This window comes from Malania oleifera, chromosome 1 (genome assembly GCF_029873635.1).
Source record: "Malania oleifera isolate guangnan ecotype guangnan chromosome 1, ASM2987363v1, whole genome shotgun sequence".
NCBI classification, from domain to species: Eukaryota; Viridiplantae; Streptophyta; class Magnoliopsida; order Santalales; family Ximeniaceae; genus Malania; species Malania oleifera.
The window spans coordinates 41495647-41513579 of NC_080417.1; the positions used below are offsets into that span (position 1 = coordinate 41495647).

General features: G+C 36.1%; 1 protein-coding gene across 4 annotated transcripts; it reads right to left on the minus strand.

The window, feature by feature from the left end:
- Nucleotides 1-7282: 7282 nt before the first annotated feature.
- Nucleotides 7283-12152, minus strand: LOC131157729 (B-box zinc finger protein 19-like). Of its 4 annotated transcripts, none has more exons than XM_058112097.1 (5): nucleotides 11566-12146; nucleotides 8819-8915; nucleotides 8506-8621; nucleotides 8174-8416; nucleotides 7283-7566 (listed from the first exon to the last, which is right to left on the minus strand). In XM_058112097.1, exons 1-5 carry the CDS (start codon nucleotides 11656-11658, stop codon nucleotides 7558-7560), a joined length of 558 nt encoding a protein of 185 aa, XP_057968080.1. In that variant the 5' UTR covers nucleotides 11659-12146; the 3' UTR covers nucleotides 7283-7557. The 4 variants fall into 4 exon arrangements, with proteins under 4 accessions (XP_057968080.1, XP_057968066.1, XP_057968074.1 ...); XM_058112083.1 differs by having other exon boundaries at nucleotides 7283-7586; XM_058112091.1 differs by having other exon boundaries at nucleotides 7283-7889; nucleotides 11566-12081.
- Nucleotides 12153-17933: the final 5781 nt, after the last annotated feature.

A 17933-nucleotide genomic window follows, 5' to 3' on the forward strand; every position in this document is an offset into this window, starting at 1 on the left:
GGTTCGGGAGTTGATTACTTGGGGAAAGCTTGTATTTGTGAAGGTTCACACGTTTGAAAACATAGCGGATATTTTGACATAGTCGGTCACTAGTGAAAAGTTCAAGCAATGCTTGAACTTACTCCATGTCTCCAAGTAATAGAAGGGAGACAAACTCAACCGAACGTTCCAAGTACAAGGTGGAGTAGTCAGATGTGTTTTTCAAGTTCTCCTAAGGGGCGTATAATCACCAAGGTAGATATTGTTGTATTTATATGTGTGGCTCTTATACTTAGGGCTCATAAACAGAAGATGAAAAGCATATGAGTTGAATTCTTAAAGAGTGCAGCAAAGACTCATTGAGCGAGTGTCCTGTTCTCATCAACGAGTAAATATCGAGAGGCTGAGAATTGCAAAAGTTCTTAGATACCGAGAGTAGGAAATCAGAAACTCGAAGATCGTCGATGATTAGACTCACTAGTTGACGAGAGGCCTTCTTTCTCTCATCGACGAGTACAATGTTCTCATCGACGAGTGTTCTGGGCTTCGAGGAAGAATTCAAATTTTGAATTGGAACATTAGGACAGTTGGGTTTTGGAGGAAAACCTCCGAGGGCTTGTTTAATAGGTCCTAGGCATATTTTGACAGAAGAGAGATCATTATATCTTTGTATTGTGAAATTGTCAATTTCATAGAGAAATATAAGTCGGATTGCTCCCATGGATGTAGGCATTGCCGAACCACGTATATTCTCGCGTTGTTCCCTTTATATGTTTTTAGATTTACTGGTTGTGTATGAATTTGTGTTCTTTATGCCTCATTATTTGTTACAAATTTAATTATTCTGTTGTTCATCCTATACTCAATTTTCACAACAAACACAAAAACAGATCCCAAGTACAATTCATTGAGCACTATCTTGGTCCTCATCAATGCAACAAATTGATTAAATTAAAATTAAATTTGTATTGAATTTGAATAAAATATAATATAAAATTATATTAAAATTTATTTAATTTACTTAAATTCAAATTTAGGATTCCAAACACATACTCCCAAACATAGATGAGAAGTTTTTAAAAATACGAGGCAAAATTAAGGATGATTTGAAGATGGAAAAAAAACCCACATAAGTAGTAGAAAAATTGCATAGAATTTGCAAACATAGGCAAATTCCATTCAAGATTCTAGGCAATTGGTGGATGAATGTAAACATTTTTTAGAGCTTCTTTTTTTTTTTTTTTTCCCTGTTTGATTTGGAACTTTAATTCCCAGTTTTTTCTTGATGTCATGAGATTTTCGTCCATCAACATTCTAGATTATACAACGTATCTATTTGAAACTTGAAAAATATAATGAAAAAAAAAAGTATAAACAAATCTACTTTTTCATGTTTAGTTATCAAAAACAAGGAAGAAAGAAAGTAAAAGATATAGCAAATTAATGAATAAAATTTACATTTTATGCTTAATAAATATTTAATTTTTTAAAATGTTAATCATATTAGAATAATATTTTATTTTTAATTCTATTCGATGTACAACGAGAAATTCTTTGATGTCGTTACTGGTGTTAATTACAATTCCAACGTGCCTCATATATCAGTTATACATTCCTTTTTTTTTTTTCTTTTTTTTCCTCCTTTTCTTCCCATCAAACAATATTATTGTGATTATCGAATATAGGGTGAACAGTTGAATAAGTAAAACACAACAAGTAAATGAAACACAACTAGAAAAATAAGAAACACCAAGAATCAACATGAGGACTTACATGGTTCGGCAAAGCCTACGTCCATGGAAGCAATCGGCACAAGAATTTCACTAAGTAATTAGTAAGTACACAATACACTTCACAATGATCTCTCTCACTGTCAAAGTATGCCCATAAGAGCATAAATAACAATCCCTCTGAGGTTTCCCTCCAAATTCCCAACCAGCCCAACGTTCAAATTCAAAATTCAAATTCCTTTTCACATCCCAGATGCACTTGTCGATGAATACAAGGCACTCGTCGACGAGACACAGAAGACCACTCATCGACTAGTATGGTCACTCGTCAACGAGTCTTTACATCTCTGATTTCCTTGCTCTCGATATCTCAGAACCTTTGAGCTTTTGGACCTCTCAGTATCTACTCGTCAACAAGCACATGACACTCGTCAATTAGTCCTTGCTGAGCAGCACCATTTACTTCATATGCTTTTCTTTTTCCTTTGTTTATGAGCCCCAAGTATAAGAGCCACACGTGCAAATATAACAATATCCACCTTGGCGATTATACGCCCCTTACGAGAACCCGAAAAACATATCTGACTGCTCCACCTTGAACTTGGAGCGCTCGATTGGGTTTGTCTCCCTCCTATCACTTTTCACTAGTGATCGGCTTTGTCAAAATATCCACTACATTTTCAGACGTGTGAACCTTTCTAATATAAGCTCACCTGAAGTAATCAACTCCTGAACCTTATGAAACCTCACATCAATATGCTTGGTTCTAACATGGTACACTTCATTCTTCGCTAAGTAAATAGCACTCTGACTGTCACAACACAGCACAACCCTATTTTCTTGTAAGCCCAGCTCTTTGACCAAACCAGTAAGTCATAAGGCTTCCTTTGTAGCTTCAGCAACTGCCATATACTTACTTCAGTTGTGGACAATGCAACCATAGATTAAACCATTGATCTCCAACATATAGGTCCTCCTACAAGGGTAAAAACAAAACTCGTAGTAGACTTTCTATCATCCATATCCCCTGCATAATTAGAATAAACAAACCCTATAACTGAAGGACAACTCTATTGCTTGTCGAACATGATGCCATAGTCTAATGCACCCCACAAGTATCTGAATATCCATTTGATGACTTTCCAATACTGTCTTCTGGATTAGAGAGAAACTTACTTACCACGCTCACAACATGTGCCAAGTCTGGCTTCGTACACACCATAACATACATTAAACTCCCCACGGCGCTAACATAGGGGACCTTTGACATGTCCCGGATATCCTCATCCGTAATTGGACTATCTAAAGTGATAACTTAAAATGACTCGCTAGAGGTGTACACACTAGTTTTGCATCGACCATACTAAACCTTTCCAACACATTCTTCACATAACCGCTATGAGATAACCATAACCTCCTTGCAATTCTATCCCGGCGAATCTCCATCCCAAGTATTTTCTTGACTGAATCAAGATCCTTCATGTTAATCTCCTTATGCAAGAGTTTCTTTAACTAATTCACCTCAGTTGAATCTTTTGCAGCCATCAATATGTCATCGATGTACAATAACAAGAAAATAAGAAAATCATCATCAAACTTGTTCACATATATGCAATAGTCATACTCACACCTTTTGTAGCCAATCTTGATCATATAGAAATCAAATCTTTTATACCATTGCCTTGGAAACTGTTTCAACCCGTAAAAAGATTTCTTCAACATGCAAACTAAGTTTTCTTTCCTTGGTTCATTGAATCCCTCCGGCTGTACCATATAAATTTGTTCCTCTAAGTCACCATGAAGAAACACCATCTTCACATCCATTAATTCCAAATGAAGATCATATGAACTACCAACCCCAACACAATCCTGATAGAAGTGTGTTGAACCATAGGTGAAAAAATTTCATCATAGTCTATTCCCTTCTTTTGTGAGAACCCTTTTGCCACTAATCGTGCCTTGAATTTTTCTCCTTCCTTTTTTGAAATTGCTTCCTTCTTCTTGTATACCCATTTGCAACCTATCAGTCTCTTCCTATCTAGAAGCTCCACTAAATCCCAAGTTTGATTCTTATGTAGTGATTTCATTTCTTCAATCATTGCACCCAACCACCTACCTTTCTCCTAATCGTGCACTGTCTTTTGAAATGTAGTTGGATCGTTGCAACTAGTAAGAAAAACAAAGACACTAACTCTTCAAACCCATACCTTGGTGGTGGTCTGATAGTACGTCTGGATCTCTGTATAGGAAGATTATCAACTTGCTGGTTTCCAAAGCTAGAACTCCCTCCAACCAAGTGACTATGATCATTGCTGTTGCACTGAGCTTTCAACTCCACCCGCACAACATGTTTATCTTTGCCTTAGTTTTCTGGCTCCTATTTCTATTCATCACAATCTTGAGCATGCTTCACCATAGTCTTCTCATCAAAGACTATATCTCTACTGATCACCACCATGTTTGCCATTGGATCTCACAACTTGTACCCCTTCACACCCTTCTGATATCCCAAAAAGATGCAACACCGAGATTTTGGGTCAAACCTAGACCTCTCCTCACTAAACACGTGAACATAGGCTAGACACCCGAATACTCTTAATTCAAAGTAGTTTACTGCATTTCCCGTTAACACCTCTTTTGTCACTTTACCCTCTAGTGACGCTCTTGGTGATTGGTTTATCAGAAAACAAGTCATACTAACTGCCTCGGCGCAGAAGTTCTTTGGTAGCCCTGTATTAAGCTTGAGACACCAAGCTCTTTCAGTCAGAGTTTAGTTCATCCTTTCAGCCACACCGTTTTGCTGAGGTGTCCAGTGAACGGTAAAGTGTCTCTTAATTCCATGCTGCTCATAAGACTCCATAAACTGAGAATTAGCGTACTCGATCACATTGTCCGACTTTAGATATTTGATTCTCCTCCCTGTCTGGTTTTTCACTTCAGTTTTTCACAACTTAAACCTAGAAAATGTATTAGACTTGTGCCGCATGAAGTATACCCAAACTTTCCGTGAGTAATTGTCAACAAAACTCACATAATACACATGTCCACCTTTTGATGCAACTCTAACCGGGGCCCAAACATTGAAATGCACATAATCAAGAATACCTTTCATCTTGTGTACATATAATTTGAATTTTGCCCTGTTTTGTTTTCCAAGAACATAAATCTTGCAAAAATTCATCTGACATGATTTCATACCTTTCAAGAGTTTCCTCTTATGTAATTCCTTCATACCATGTTCCCCAATATGCCCAAGATGCATATGTCACAAGACGATCTCGTTAAATTCAATATCTACGGCTACAGCTCCACCTACAACAGTATTTCAGTAGTTCCCTGCAATGTGTAGATATTCTCATCTACCTTTTGCCCTTTCATTACCGTCAGATTTCCTTTTCATACTTTCATAACCCCACCTTCAGACTTGTAATTGATACCATTACAATCTAAGGTGTCAAGTGATACCAAATTCTTCCTTAACTCCGGTATATGTCTTACATTACTCAAAGTTCTCACAACACCATCAAACATTTTTCTCTTAACATTTCCTATGTCAATGATCTTATAGAAACATCATTATTCATAAGAATTGAACCTGAATTCACTAACCTGTAGGTGCTGAACCACTCGTTATTTGGAGTCATATGATAAAAACATGCCGAATCAAGTATCCATGAGTTCGTAAGGTTATCAAACCCTAACGAAACTAAAAAAATATCACCATCACTGCAAACAAGACCTCCTTCTTGAACCACATTTGCTAATTTCAAATTCTCTCATGCTTTTCAACATTTCCTTTCTTCCAATTCAGACACTCCGGTTTAACATGCTCATTTTTGCCGCATTTATAATACCGAATATCCTTCTTCTTCTTGGATTGAGTACGTGATTTCTGACTTGATCCACTTTTAAACTTTTCTTTACCACACTCATTGTTACCTTTCACCACAAGTCCTTCTCCTTCATTACATATTTTCAGCTTTTAATGAATTCAATAAGGCACTTGTCACCTTTTCTAAATCAAGAGTCTATTTTCCTCATGTAAGAGTGATAACTAGATTTTCATAGGTATGAGTTGATGGAAAGAAGTTTAGTAACATTAAAATCTTATCATCTTCATCAAACTTAACATCAACCCGCATCAAATCACTTATGATTTGATTAAAGGCATGGATATGTTGATCTAAATTTGAACCTTCAACCATCTTAAGCCAATAAAGACGCTGCTTAAAAAAAAAATTATTATTAAGTGATTTGGACATGTACCAGTTTACTAATTTTCGTCATACAACCATTGAAGAATCCTCTTTCATCACACGATAGAGCACTTCGTCGGCCAAACACAAACGTATTGTAGAAGCGGCCTTTGCCTTCAATTCTTTCCAAGTTGCCTAATCCATTCCATCCAGTTGAATGCTAAGTAGAGCCTTAGTTATTCCTTGTTGCACAAGTATATCCTTAACTCACCTCTACCAAAAATCAAAATTTTCGGTTCCATCAAATTTGACAATGTCAAATCTTGCAAAAGATGATCTCGATACCATGACAATAATCGCTCTGATACCAATTTGTTGTGATTATCAGATATAGGATGCACAATGAAATAAGTAAAACACAACAAGTAAATGAAACACGACAAAAAAAATAAGAAACAATAAGAATCAACATGTGAATTTACGTGGGACGACAAAGCCTATGTTCACGGAAGCAATCGACACAAGAATTTCACTAAAAAATTAGTAAGTACACAATACACTTTACTATGATCTTTCTCCCTGTCAAAGTATGCCCAAAAGAGCATAAATAACAATCCCTCGAAGGTGTCCCTCCAAATTCCCAACCACCCCAACGTTCCAATTCAAAATTCAAATTCCTTTTTGCAGCCCAAATGCACTCGCCAATGAGAACAAGACACTCGTCGGCGAGACATAGAAGACCACTCGTCGACTAGTATGACCACTCGTCGACGAGTTTTTACATCTTTGATTTCCATGCTCTCAGTATCTCAGAACCTCTGAGCTTTTGGATCTCTTGGTATCTACACGTCGATTAGCACAAGGCACTCATCAACAAGTCCCTACTGTGCAGCACTATTTACTCCATATGTTTTTCTTTTTCCTTTGTTTATGAGTCCTAAGTATAAGAGTCACACATACAAATATAACAAATATCCTTAACACAAATGGGCCAGTGTTGTTCTTCAATGGATCCACCCAACCAGCAAACCTGTGGTGACTGATGATCCAACAACTAAACATTTTCTTGATTATGCAATTATTCATGAGCTCACTTAATCATGCCTGCTCGTATTCAAAACTTCGTTTTGAGCTTCTTTCTCTTGAATTTGCTGATCACTACATACTTATTTTTATCTTTTATAAATATAAGCAGCGCATAAACAAATAGAAGTATCTTGTGTAGTGGTTTTTCTTACAGTTTTGAAACAAATGGAAACACTTCCGTTTCAACTATTACATTTATTTACTCTTGGAAACTAACTATATGGCACAGTTTTATAAATTTCAAAGAGTCTCAACTTCCCCAAATTGGAGAGCTCACAAAAATGTCAGCACTGATGCAATAATTGCTTTGAATGTCTATATTAATGTTTTGCAATATAAGTACTGATGCTGTTAACAAAGTGGCCTAAGAAGCTTAACCATCCCTGAAGCCTTAAAATGCCGCCATGTCCACTTCAATGGGGTGGTGGGGTGTGGGGGGCTGTGGAGGGAAGAAAATACATATACAAGAAACGTGAACTAGCAGAGAAGGGATGCATAGTGGAAACCCTACTCACTTTTCAGGCCTTTTACTGAAAATATCATCCCTGCAAGCTCTGGAGGACTCATTATTCGTGCTGCTAAAAACAACAAACTCCTGTCAAGAAATGCTAGCAAGCATTAAAGGTTTCAAAATTTATATATTGACATAACACGTCAAATTTATTGTTGCTACGTAGTTAAGGGAAAATGGAAAAGGAAAAATGAGTAGGAAAATGAACATGATGGAAAAATGAATAACAAAATGAAAAGGAAAGGAAAGGAAAGAAAAGATGAACAGGAATATATAATGCATAAGTGAAAAAAAATGAAAAGGAAAGGATTCAAAAATCAACTTCCACAACTTGCATTTATGTGTTGTAGAATTTTATGATGATATAACCAAGCCCTCACAAGTACCCTGCATAAAAATAATTGAGTTACTTTTTGTTTAAAACAATTTAACAGAATATGCACATAAGAGGATCATTTTTAGGATTTATAGTTTCACAGTTCTTGGAAAAAGGTTCACTTGAGAGGGCGGGCCGCCCCCGCGCGGGGGGGTGTGGGCGCCCTATGCATGTAATACAACACGGAACTATTCCATTCATGAGAGACGTTAAAAGTAGAGATTAAATTTGAAATGAAAGTATGAAACAGAATCAAGACCCGTATCTGGAGAAATTGACAATGGATCATTCTGACCTGATTGGTTGAAGCCTGCCCATGTATCCTTTGTGGTTGCATATTCAAATCAATCATTTTAGCATCCATCCTTTCATTCTCATAAGCATTAGCATCGGACATCAGAGCAGGAGAGACCTTGTGATTTAGCTGGTTCTCTCCCACTGTCAATTTAGGTGGCTGATTTTGAACCCTCCTGTTCTCTCCTAGATCTATCGGTTGTGCAGCTGGGTCCTTGAGATGGCCAGGCTTATCCCCTGGAAACTGCAGAAACAAGAGAGAGAGCAAATACAAAGGACATTTGAATACAAGATGAATACTATTGATCCTTTCTTCTCCACTAAGTGACAAACCTCAACTCTCTGCTTCAATAGGAGATATCTTCCATGAGTTCTTTTACCTCCAACATGTACAGCCATATCACATTGCAAACAAAGGGAACTTCCATCTACTTCACAGTAAAGAAAACCTACACACATATTTCCCGGGGGAGAACAAAGTTTAATTCCCTTCTACAGAAACAAAGAAGCATTTTCTCAGGAAAAAGAAAAGAAACAAGGATATAAGACCACAGAGTTTAACACCCCCCCAGCCTCTGTAACTTCCTCCCCCCCCCCCCCCCCCCCCCCCTCCCTCACCCCCAAAAAAAAAAAAATTTCTGCATACCAGGTGCATTTTCACATATATCACAGCTGGGAATATCACTGGGATCAGCAAGTCCGACTCGTACATGTCGATTAGCAAGCTTATTACACATGTGGACCTGCAACTTAAATAATTGATGTAAGGCACCGACCAGGACATTAAAGCGTATTTATGAGGACACAAATAAAGCATTTTTTATGTGAACAACTCAAACATTATTTTCATTCTTGATAATTTTGTCAACACAACTTCTTCTAACTAAAAATTCTTGATAACATGTACACAAAATAGTACTCTAGAAGGAAGACAATCTCACAGGGTTTTTGTCAAAAGAAGTACTAGAAAAATGCCTTTGTGTGAAACGTAGAGCTCAATACTGTCATTTTACTGCACCAATGTGTATTAACGGAATCCAGCCAGGAAAAAGAGTAAGACTCATTTGTATAGTTTAATAAAACAGGCAATTTTCATTAATCGTCTGCTGAAATAAATACTCCAATGTCCACTGCAAACAACCCATAAAACTTCTCTTCAACATAGAGGTGCAGATTAGTACAATTTTTGGCTCATTAGAACAATAATTTACAATATATTAGTGCTGCTATCTGTTGAGCAGATCTTGAATTCTTATGCCTTAGGCCCAATAATATGGGGGCCTTTCCTTGAGCAGTAGACCTAAAGGCAGAGCCAGCAATTTGTCTGTTATTCGTTGGTCAATGTATTTGTTCTGTTTGCGGGGTTTCAATGTCTCTTTTTTTTTTTTTTTTTTCCTTTTATATATGTGAGATTGGGTGTATATGGGGCTAGGGCTCGAGCACATGTATTTTGATTTTAACTGTACTTACATTTGATTCATAGAGAAAAATTCTCTCCTCCCTTGCCCACGGACAGGCTTCGAAGCCGATGTGATCCTGGTGTTTGTTTTGTGCTGTTTTTTGTTTGGCTGGTTTATCAACATTACAGTCATCTTGATTTGGAGTTTGATTTTAGCAGCTATCATTAGTGCAGCAGTTACAAGAATTCGAGAAATACAATGATTTCTATGCTCTTTTCACATAAGCAGAAAATAACATAATGATTTATTCATAGTGAAATTTCAAATATTTTCCCACTAAAAAAAAGCATATACAAGTATTTATATTCAACCAATAAAATGTCCGTTGAGGTTTAGAAGGAGAGCAGCCCGGATGACAAGAGTAATTTAATCGCTTCATATAAAGCTTAGCGCAAAAAAATATATTACATTAGACAGCGACTACCATAAACCAAAACAGATCCATAGAGACAATTGCTTTGCTTCACACGACTGCATTCAGAATATAATGTGATCATTGAAGAGGTTTACTTTCTGAACTTCAGTCAGAAAAGCCTTGTTCTTCCCTTTTTGCCATGCATATCTTCCAACTAATTTATAAACTTCGTTTAGGTCCATAATTATCTTGAAATTTAGCATCAAACCCTTTCGAAATACAAATGACTTTCACCTTTCTTGCTACATAGGTGTGGGCTCATTAAATGAACCCTCCAATATTTAAAAGAAGAAGAGATGCCACAATTCACAAAAATTGCTTTGTACTTCCTCGTACACATATTAGCATTTTAGAGAAAAATCCAGAATATACTTCCCCATTCCCCCTTGAGCCTAGTGGCCCTAGTCACTACACTAAAAAACGAGGGTCATCAGGCTTGGTGAGCAGTGGAACTATTCAACTTTAAGGGGATGAGTCAGGTCAAATATCTGCACTCTCCTCTGCAGGGGGTGACAATAACTGAAAGATCACAACTGCTCGTTAACATAAATTGTTTCACCAAAAACTATAGAAAACTAAATTCATTGTACAAGAAGGGAGAGGAGATTGATCAATTTCAAATCTATACTCCAGCTATTATGTGCAAAATTGCTTCATAAGCTCAAAAATTTCTCTCTCTCTCTCTCTCTCTCTCTCTCTCTCTCTCTCTCCATATATATATATATATATACAGATCTTTATGTATACATATATGCCCTCACATGGCCACACATCCCCACATACCCCTGATGTTCAAATTGTTCTGATATGAAATTTTGTCAATGAAGCTGCAATCAAAGAGGCAGTGTCAGCTAAGAAGACCTGTTCATTGAATTGGACTGTTTCTCTCATCAAAATCACATTAACATAGTCCCAGGCCCTGCCTCTGTTTAAATTGATCTCTCTAATTTTACTTATGCTGTAAAACTTAAACTAGTCCAACAAAAAACAAATATTCCCAAAGATGAATAATAGAAGTAACAAGAGAAATAATGACAGATGGACCTGGCAAGTAATTGAGATACAAACTCCTAAACAAGCAAACGAATAAGCACAGGTAAATAAATCAATAAAAGCCAAACTCATTTCAAAAATCAATAAGAGCGACATCATACATGTTACCCAATATAAAAAATAAATCAGTAGTACTCAGTGTCCCTCTCTCTCTTATTTTTCATCACTTAGGGAACTAATTTTCTTGATTTTCAAGGCGAAAAAAATTGCATTGATTTTAACTCTTATGAAAACAAGATATATATATTTTTTAAATGCTGAGCATGTAGTGCTCGAAAATCAATCTTTTACTCTTATAACGAAAAAACATGAGATCAATCAGTAATTAATGAAGACGAATGTTCGAGCCCATCAGTGTATCCAGGCATCGTGTTACTCCCTAGGAAGGAGCAAAGCCAATAACCGCAGGTCTACATATCAAGAACAATTCATCATCTTTAGTACCACAGAAAACAAGAAGCATACCTTCTCGTCGCAGGCACGGCAAAGGGCGGCCTCGTCGGCGGCACAGAAGAGGACGGCCGCTGCACTCTCACAGGCGTCACAAAGGGTCCGCATATCTACTCTCTCCCACACTCATTTCCCCCACCAAACACGCACGTATAAATCAATCATCAAGACCCAAAAACAAAGATCTAAAATCTTCAGACTCGGATGCAGGAAACGCCAAACAGATTGAGACACGACGAAGGAACAATCATCCAAATATATTTATGCGTGCATATTCATTTGTTTTCTCAGAGGTTTATGCTGGTGATGCTGATGTTGGGTGGTGGGTGGTGCTTGATACTTTGATACTAATGACGATGATTATTATGATGATGATGACGATGAAGGAAGATTATTAAGACTCGGATTAGGATTTGGATTATCTGAAAATATGGGATTTGAAGGAGGATTTTGGGGGACCTGAGCGGATTCTAGGAAAACCCATAACAGGCGGCAAATGTGGGCTGTGAGAGGGGAGTGTGTGGTGTCGAACTGTCAATTACGTTCACTGAGCACCCCATGACCACAAGAGCGCAAACTTGTGGGGTTGAATGATTGGAAATGATTCTCACCCACCAGTTACATATCTCACCTGGGCTCCACTCCCATTTTTTTTTTTTTCTGTGATTTTTAATTTTGCTTGCTCATCACGTTTCCCTCTTTATTTTTCTTATTTGATCTTTCATCTTCTAAAGTCTACCCAGTGGAGGGGACACTAAGAATTGCATGTCTAGAATATGGGTGTGGAGTTCAAGCAAGCCAAGCAATAAGCAACTATGTGTTCTTGTGGCAGGGAGTGGTGCTGGCATGAACATGAACTCTGAGGATATATGTTGGAAAAGATCGTAATGGGACGTCGGAATGATGGCTTTTTATTGAAAGATTTTTGTGAAAATTGTCCTAGGCCAAATTGTGGCCAAGTGTCATGGTCTTGGGCAAGTTTCAGTAATACATAGACACTTAATTTTGTTCGAATTGAAATTAATTTTAAAATAGAAGAGTCTAATATAAGTTTCTCTCCAATTTTTCTAACCTTTTCTTCATAAATTTCAAATTTGGGCATTCAATTACAGTCGTAAGGCTTCATTAAGATTTAATTGAGTTAATTGAGGAGTTATTTTAGATGAAGATAAGTTTCAATCCTTGGAAGAGTTTCCTTGCTCTAAAAGGACATTTTTGAAATTGATAAATTAGAGTAAACTTGTTTTCTTTTCTATAAATAAGAAGTTATGACTCTTGCAAGGATGAGTGTTCAATAAAAGGGAAGTTGTACTCCCTATCAAGAGAGAGAGAGAGAGAGAGAGAGGAGGAGGAGGAGGAGATTCTATCGAAATTGAAAGATCGATGCACAAGATATTGGATTTCTCAAATAATCAAAACACCAAGCCATGAGATATGTTCTCTAATATGATCTTCTTTTATTAAAATCCTATGTATTGCATGCTTAAGATCTATGTCATGGCCAATTAATGCTTTGATACATATGCAAGGTGAGCTTGTTTAAAGCTAGGGTTTTTTTTTCTATATTTTCAGTTAAAAGTTTGATTTTTAATAGATAAAAACTTTTGTTTTCTCAATTTGTGAGGTTGTGGTTAGGTAAAGGGGGAGTAGTTTGGGTGTTTTAGAGAGAAAAAAGATAGAGGAGAGGGGTCGTTGAAGGCCTTGGCTGGCTAGAAAAGAGAAGAGAGGAGAAAGCTTCAAAAGCCAATCTTTTTATATGCACGAGGTGTTCAAAGAATAGATAATAGCAAAAATAAGGTCCGTAGGGCCAAAAATAGACCAACACATAGGCTAGAGGGGCTTTAAAACCCCTAAAATCTTGAAGCACATACAAAAATAACAATATAACTTTAGGGGCACATTGAAAAATAATCACAAAGGCTCAACTAACTAGCAAAGGATAACATATTTTAAGGGGATAGACTTAGGATGATAGTTGCTAAACATGGTCATCCCTCGTAGATTCACATTTTAAAGCAATGAAGTCCAACAACTTGTTTAATCTAATGCAAACCAGAATGAGATTTTTCACGAAAATGGAAAAAAAAAAATTACAAAAAACCATGTTTTCACCTCAATTTTTGTGAAAAAACCCAAAATAATGATTTGACTCTCTCTACCATTTCAGACTGCTCTGAATCACTCGATGCAGTCAAAACTAGCGGAAAAAGCAAAAAAAAAAAACTAGAAATGAAAGGGTTTTACCTCGATTTGCATGTCCAAAGTCAAACTCACTATCAGACCTCCTTCTACCATTTCGAACTGCTCCAAATCACTTGATACAGTCAGATTCGATAGAAAGAGACTCAAAAGCTAGGAATGATACTGCCCAAAATCAGAATCATCGCCTAACATCTTTTTACCATTTTAAACTTTTCTGAATCATCTAGTGCAGTTAGATTTGATAGAAAGAGATCGAAAAAGATCGAAATGACAAGGGTTTTGCCTTTATTTGGGTACCCAAAGTCAAAATCCCCGTCAGACTATTCCTTACCATTTCGAACTACTCTAAATCACTTGGTGCAGTTAGATTTGGTAGGAAGTGGGCCGAAATATTTAGAATGATAGGGGTTTTATCTTGATTTGTGTGCACAAGGTCAAAATTGTTCTTGAACCCCACCTTAAAGTACTAGACCATTCTGGATCACCCAGGATGGTAAAAAATGGCAAAAACATTGTAGAAAAGGAAATTAAAAAAAAAAAAAAAGGTAAAAGGAAGAAAGAAGCAAAAACTTGCCAACCTCTATTTTGGGCATTTAGTCAAAATGGCCATCAATAAAAACAAAATCTTGCCTCGCTAAAAAGAAGGAGACAACCCTACTTAGCCCAGATGAAATATGCTCAGTTTAAGTAAAGCCTATTTAGCTTGACTCAACCAAAGGTGTACTTGGTCAAAGGTAATGAAGATTTATTCAACCTCAAATATAATACGTGTGTGTGTGTGTGTGGGCGCGCGCGCGCGCGTGTCTATGGAAAATCTTACAACTACTCCTAAGCAAAAAAAAATTTCAAAGCTTAGAAGTGGTGGCTAATTGATGGCCCATAAAATATACATCTAAATTAGATAATAGTGATAAGTTCATTGTACAAATTCACTAGGCCAAAAAAAAAAAAAAAGTGAAATTACAAAACATTTTAAAGGTGATAATGAAATCATTGTAATCCCTAATAAAGATCGGACTAAAGGCTCATAAATCTAATATAACTTCTAGCATAAAAGCCCATATCTCCCTAATAACCCCTCCTTAATTGAGAATTAATGGGAGGAAGGTCATAACAACAACAAAAGAGGTACTTCGGGAAGAGGTAAGGTATCCTACAAAAACTCATTTTCATACTATTGTCTTATAATTTCCTTCTAATTCCCAAAACTTAGGCATTGGATTAATCCTTGGAGCACCGCAGGTCCTCCAAGCCTATTTTTCTTCATTCTTCATGGATGGTCGAAATCGTAAATGATTTGGTTAATCTTTCCAAATTTTAGTGGCAACACCACCTAAGAGAGGTTCAATTTTTTTTTTCAATAATCAAGAAAAATTAATGTGTTTTACCTTTAATTTCATTAAAAAAAAGCATTTTACCCTTTAAAAAGAACATAATTGTAGAGACCCGATGAATTATATTAATTAAATAATAGGAGGGGAGAGTAAAGAGACTATAATTGGAATTCAACAGGGGTCTCGTCGATGAACACGCTTGATGGGATCGTCGACGAGGACGCATGTCTTATCAACGAGAAGTTATCGAGAGACTATTTTCAGTTCTGAATTTCATCGACGAGGAATAAGCGTTCGTTAATGAACTCCCTTCATGGTCTCATCGATGAGGTGACGTGTCTCGTCGATGAGCACAAGTGTATAAATAGCTTAAACTCGAGTTTTGCAGTAGAAATCACACGAACAACTTCTCTTTCTTACTCCTCTTCGGTTTTTCCCCCTTCTCTCTAAGATTTTGGGTCCATTCTTCACCAGATTGACGATCCGAAGCCGCCACGCTACTCTTGAGGAAGTTCTCTTCAAGTCTGCTGGAGTAGATAGCTAGTGGGGCTAACTTGGACTCCATCTCAAATTTAGGGTAAAACTTTTTATTTGGTATTTGACTTTCCTCACTACAAAAAATCAAGGTATTAGTGATGGATACAATCCGTCACTAATAGTCATAAATTCATCACTAATAGTATTAGTGACGAATTTATGAGTAGTAGTGACAGTTTTCAAATAGTTGTTATATGTGCCGTTACTACTAACTTTTAGTGACGAATATAATTTTCGTCACTAATAATGGAGTATTAGTGACGGATTTAATCCGTCACTAAAACCCTAACACCGTCACTATATAGTATATAACGACTATATAGCGGCTCAACTCAAATTCATCACTAATAGTAAGGGTATTAGTGATGAACTATGAATTCGTCACTACTAGTAGGTGTATTAGTGACGAATTTATAATTCGTTACTACAAGTAGGGTATTAGTGACGACTTAGATATTCATCACTACTTGGTATTATTGACAAATTAGAAATTCGTGACTACTAGTATGGTATTAGTGACGAATTAGAAATTTGTCACTACTAGTGTGGTATTATTGGCAAATCAGAATTTCGTCACTAATAGGAGCGGTATTAGTGACGAATTTGAATCCTTCACTAATAATTAGAAAAATTACTTCTATACTAATTTTATTTAATCATGAATTCTTATATAAAAATCTATAATTACATTTTCGAATATATAAACTGAAACCATAATTACTACAAAATTCGTAAATCATTCAAAATTTTGAATTTAAATACAAATTCAATTAAAATGAAGAAATAACATATGTTCAGATAACAAAATTATTTAAAAATATTCAACATTCAAATACAAATACTAATACAAATTCAAATTAATAAAAAAAAACTCCATTTGTTCAAATAACAATAAAAATTATAAAGAAATAGTCAAAAGTTGCATCTGACGACTGTAGTGCATGCACGCATGATATCATGCTAATGTTATGACAGCCGCAAATCCTACAAATTAAGAGTCATTAAAAAAAATTTAGTATATCAAATTGAGGAGAGCTGACGCTAAGTATAATCAAGAAAAATAATTATATGATATAACAAATTGGCAAAGATTTCATAATCATGCATATTACATAATTTGTACGGTAGTAATATCAATAATGAAAAATGTAACACTGCGTTCGAGAGCATAGATTTCGAACATTTTAATGGATTTGGACAAATTTTAATACAATTTAATATTATATTTTATTTAAGTTCAATGTAAATTCAAGTCCAAAGTGTCTCGAAACATAAGGAGCATAACATTATATTGAAATTTAATAAAGTCTATTTATATCTAAACTTGTAAAATGCATGCTCTAGAACGCAACATGAGATTAGTTTATGGGGGATTTGCACAATGACTCAATGAGGTATTAGCATTGCGTGGGAAACGGGATGCTGCAAATAAATCTAGCCGGGGACACATGTCCAATTAGCATGCTTTACTATTTCGTAGACAAGCATTATTGCTCTACATGAAATAAAACTCTAAACAGTGATTGTGGGGTTTGCAGAGGAGGGAAATGGGAAGATTCATGGAGAAAAAGGTCATGAACTAGCATGAGCAAGTGTGCATCTTTTCAAGCCTTAATAAGAAAATATTAGAACTAAGTGACATGAAATTGGTCATTTGTTTGGTAGCTGAGAAAATTATGGAAAATAAAATATGCCCTAGGCGCTTTCATCGATGATCTCGTGCATGGACCATTTTTATCCACTTTTTTTGGTTCTTTTCTACAGTGACATTGCAACCCATATGTCTAGACGAATCCCTAATTATGTCTAATTTAAATAATTATGAAAGTGATGATCCCTATGAGTTATGTATATATTCAAGTTATGCGTTTTTCAAATTTTCAAATCCTCAGCCAAGTGTATATAATATTTTCAATGATTTCATCATGGCGATGAATGCTTTAAACTTACCGGACCAAAAACATATAAATGAATGTCCGTTCTAAATGAACTAAGTCTACATTACCTCATTTATTATGATTCCTAAGTTTCACTCATCCTTTCAAAAATAGTTTAACATTAAACTAAGCCTATCTTTTGTTTAGGACTTTGGAATATTTTAACACAATTTCGGCAGCATGCCGTCTGTAAATTGGACGTTTTCCCATAAAACCTGCACCTGAAAGGTTCAAATAGGTCATTTATAAGAAGTTAAAGACACAGGAGAACCTATATCCACTACCAGCATGCAATACACATCAACTGCATCCGCCATGCAGGAGGCATTCTAGACTAGCATGAAATCATGTAGCATATTCATGACAGCAATCT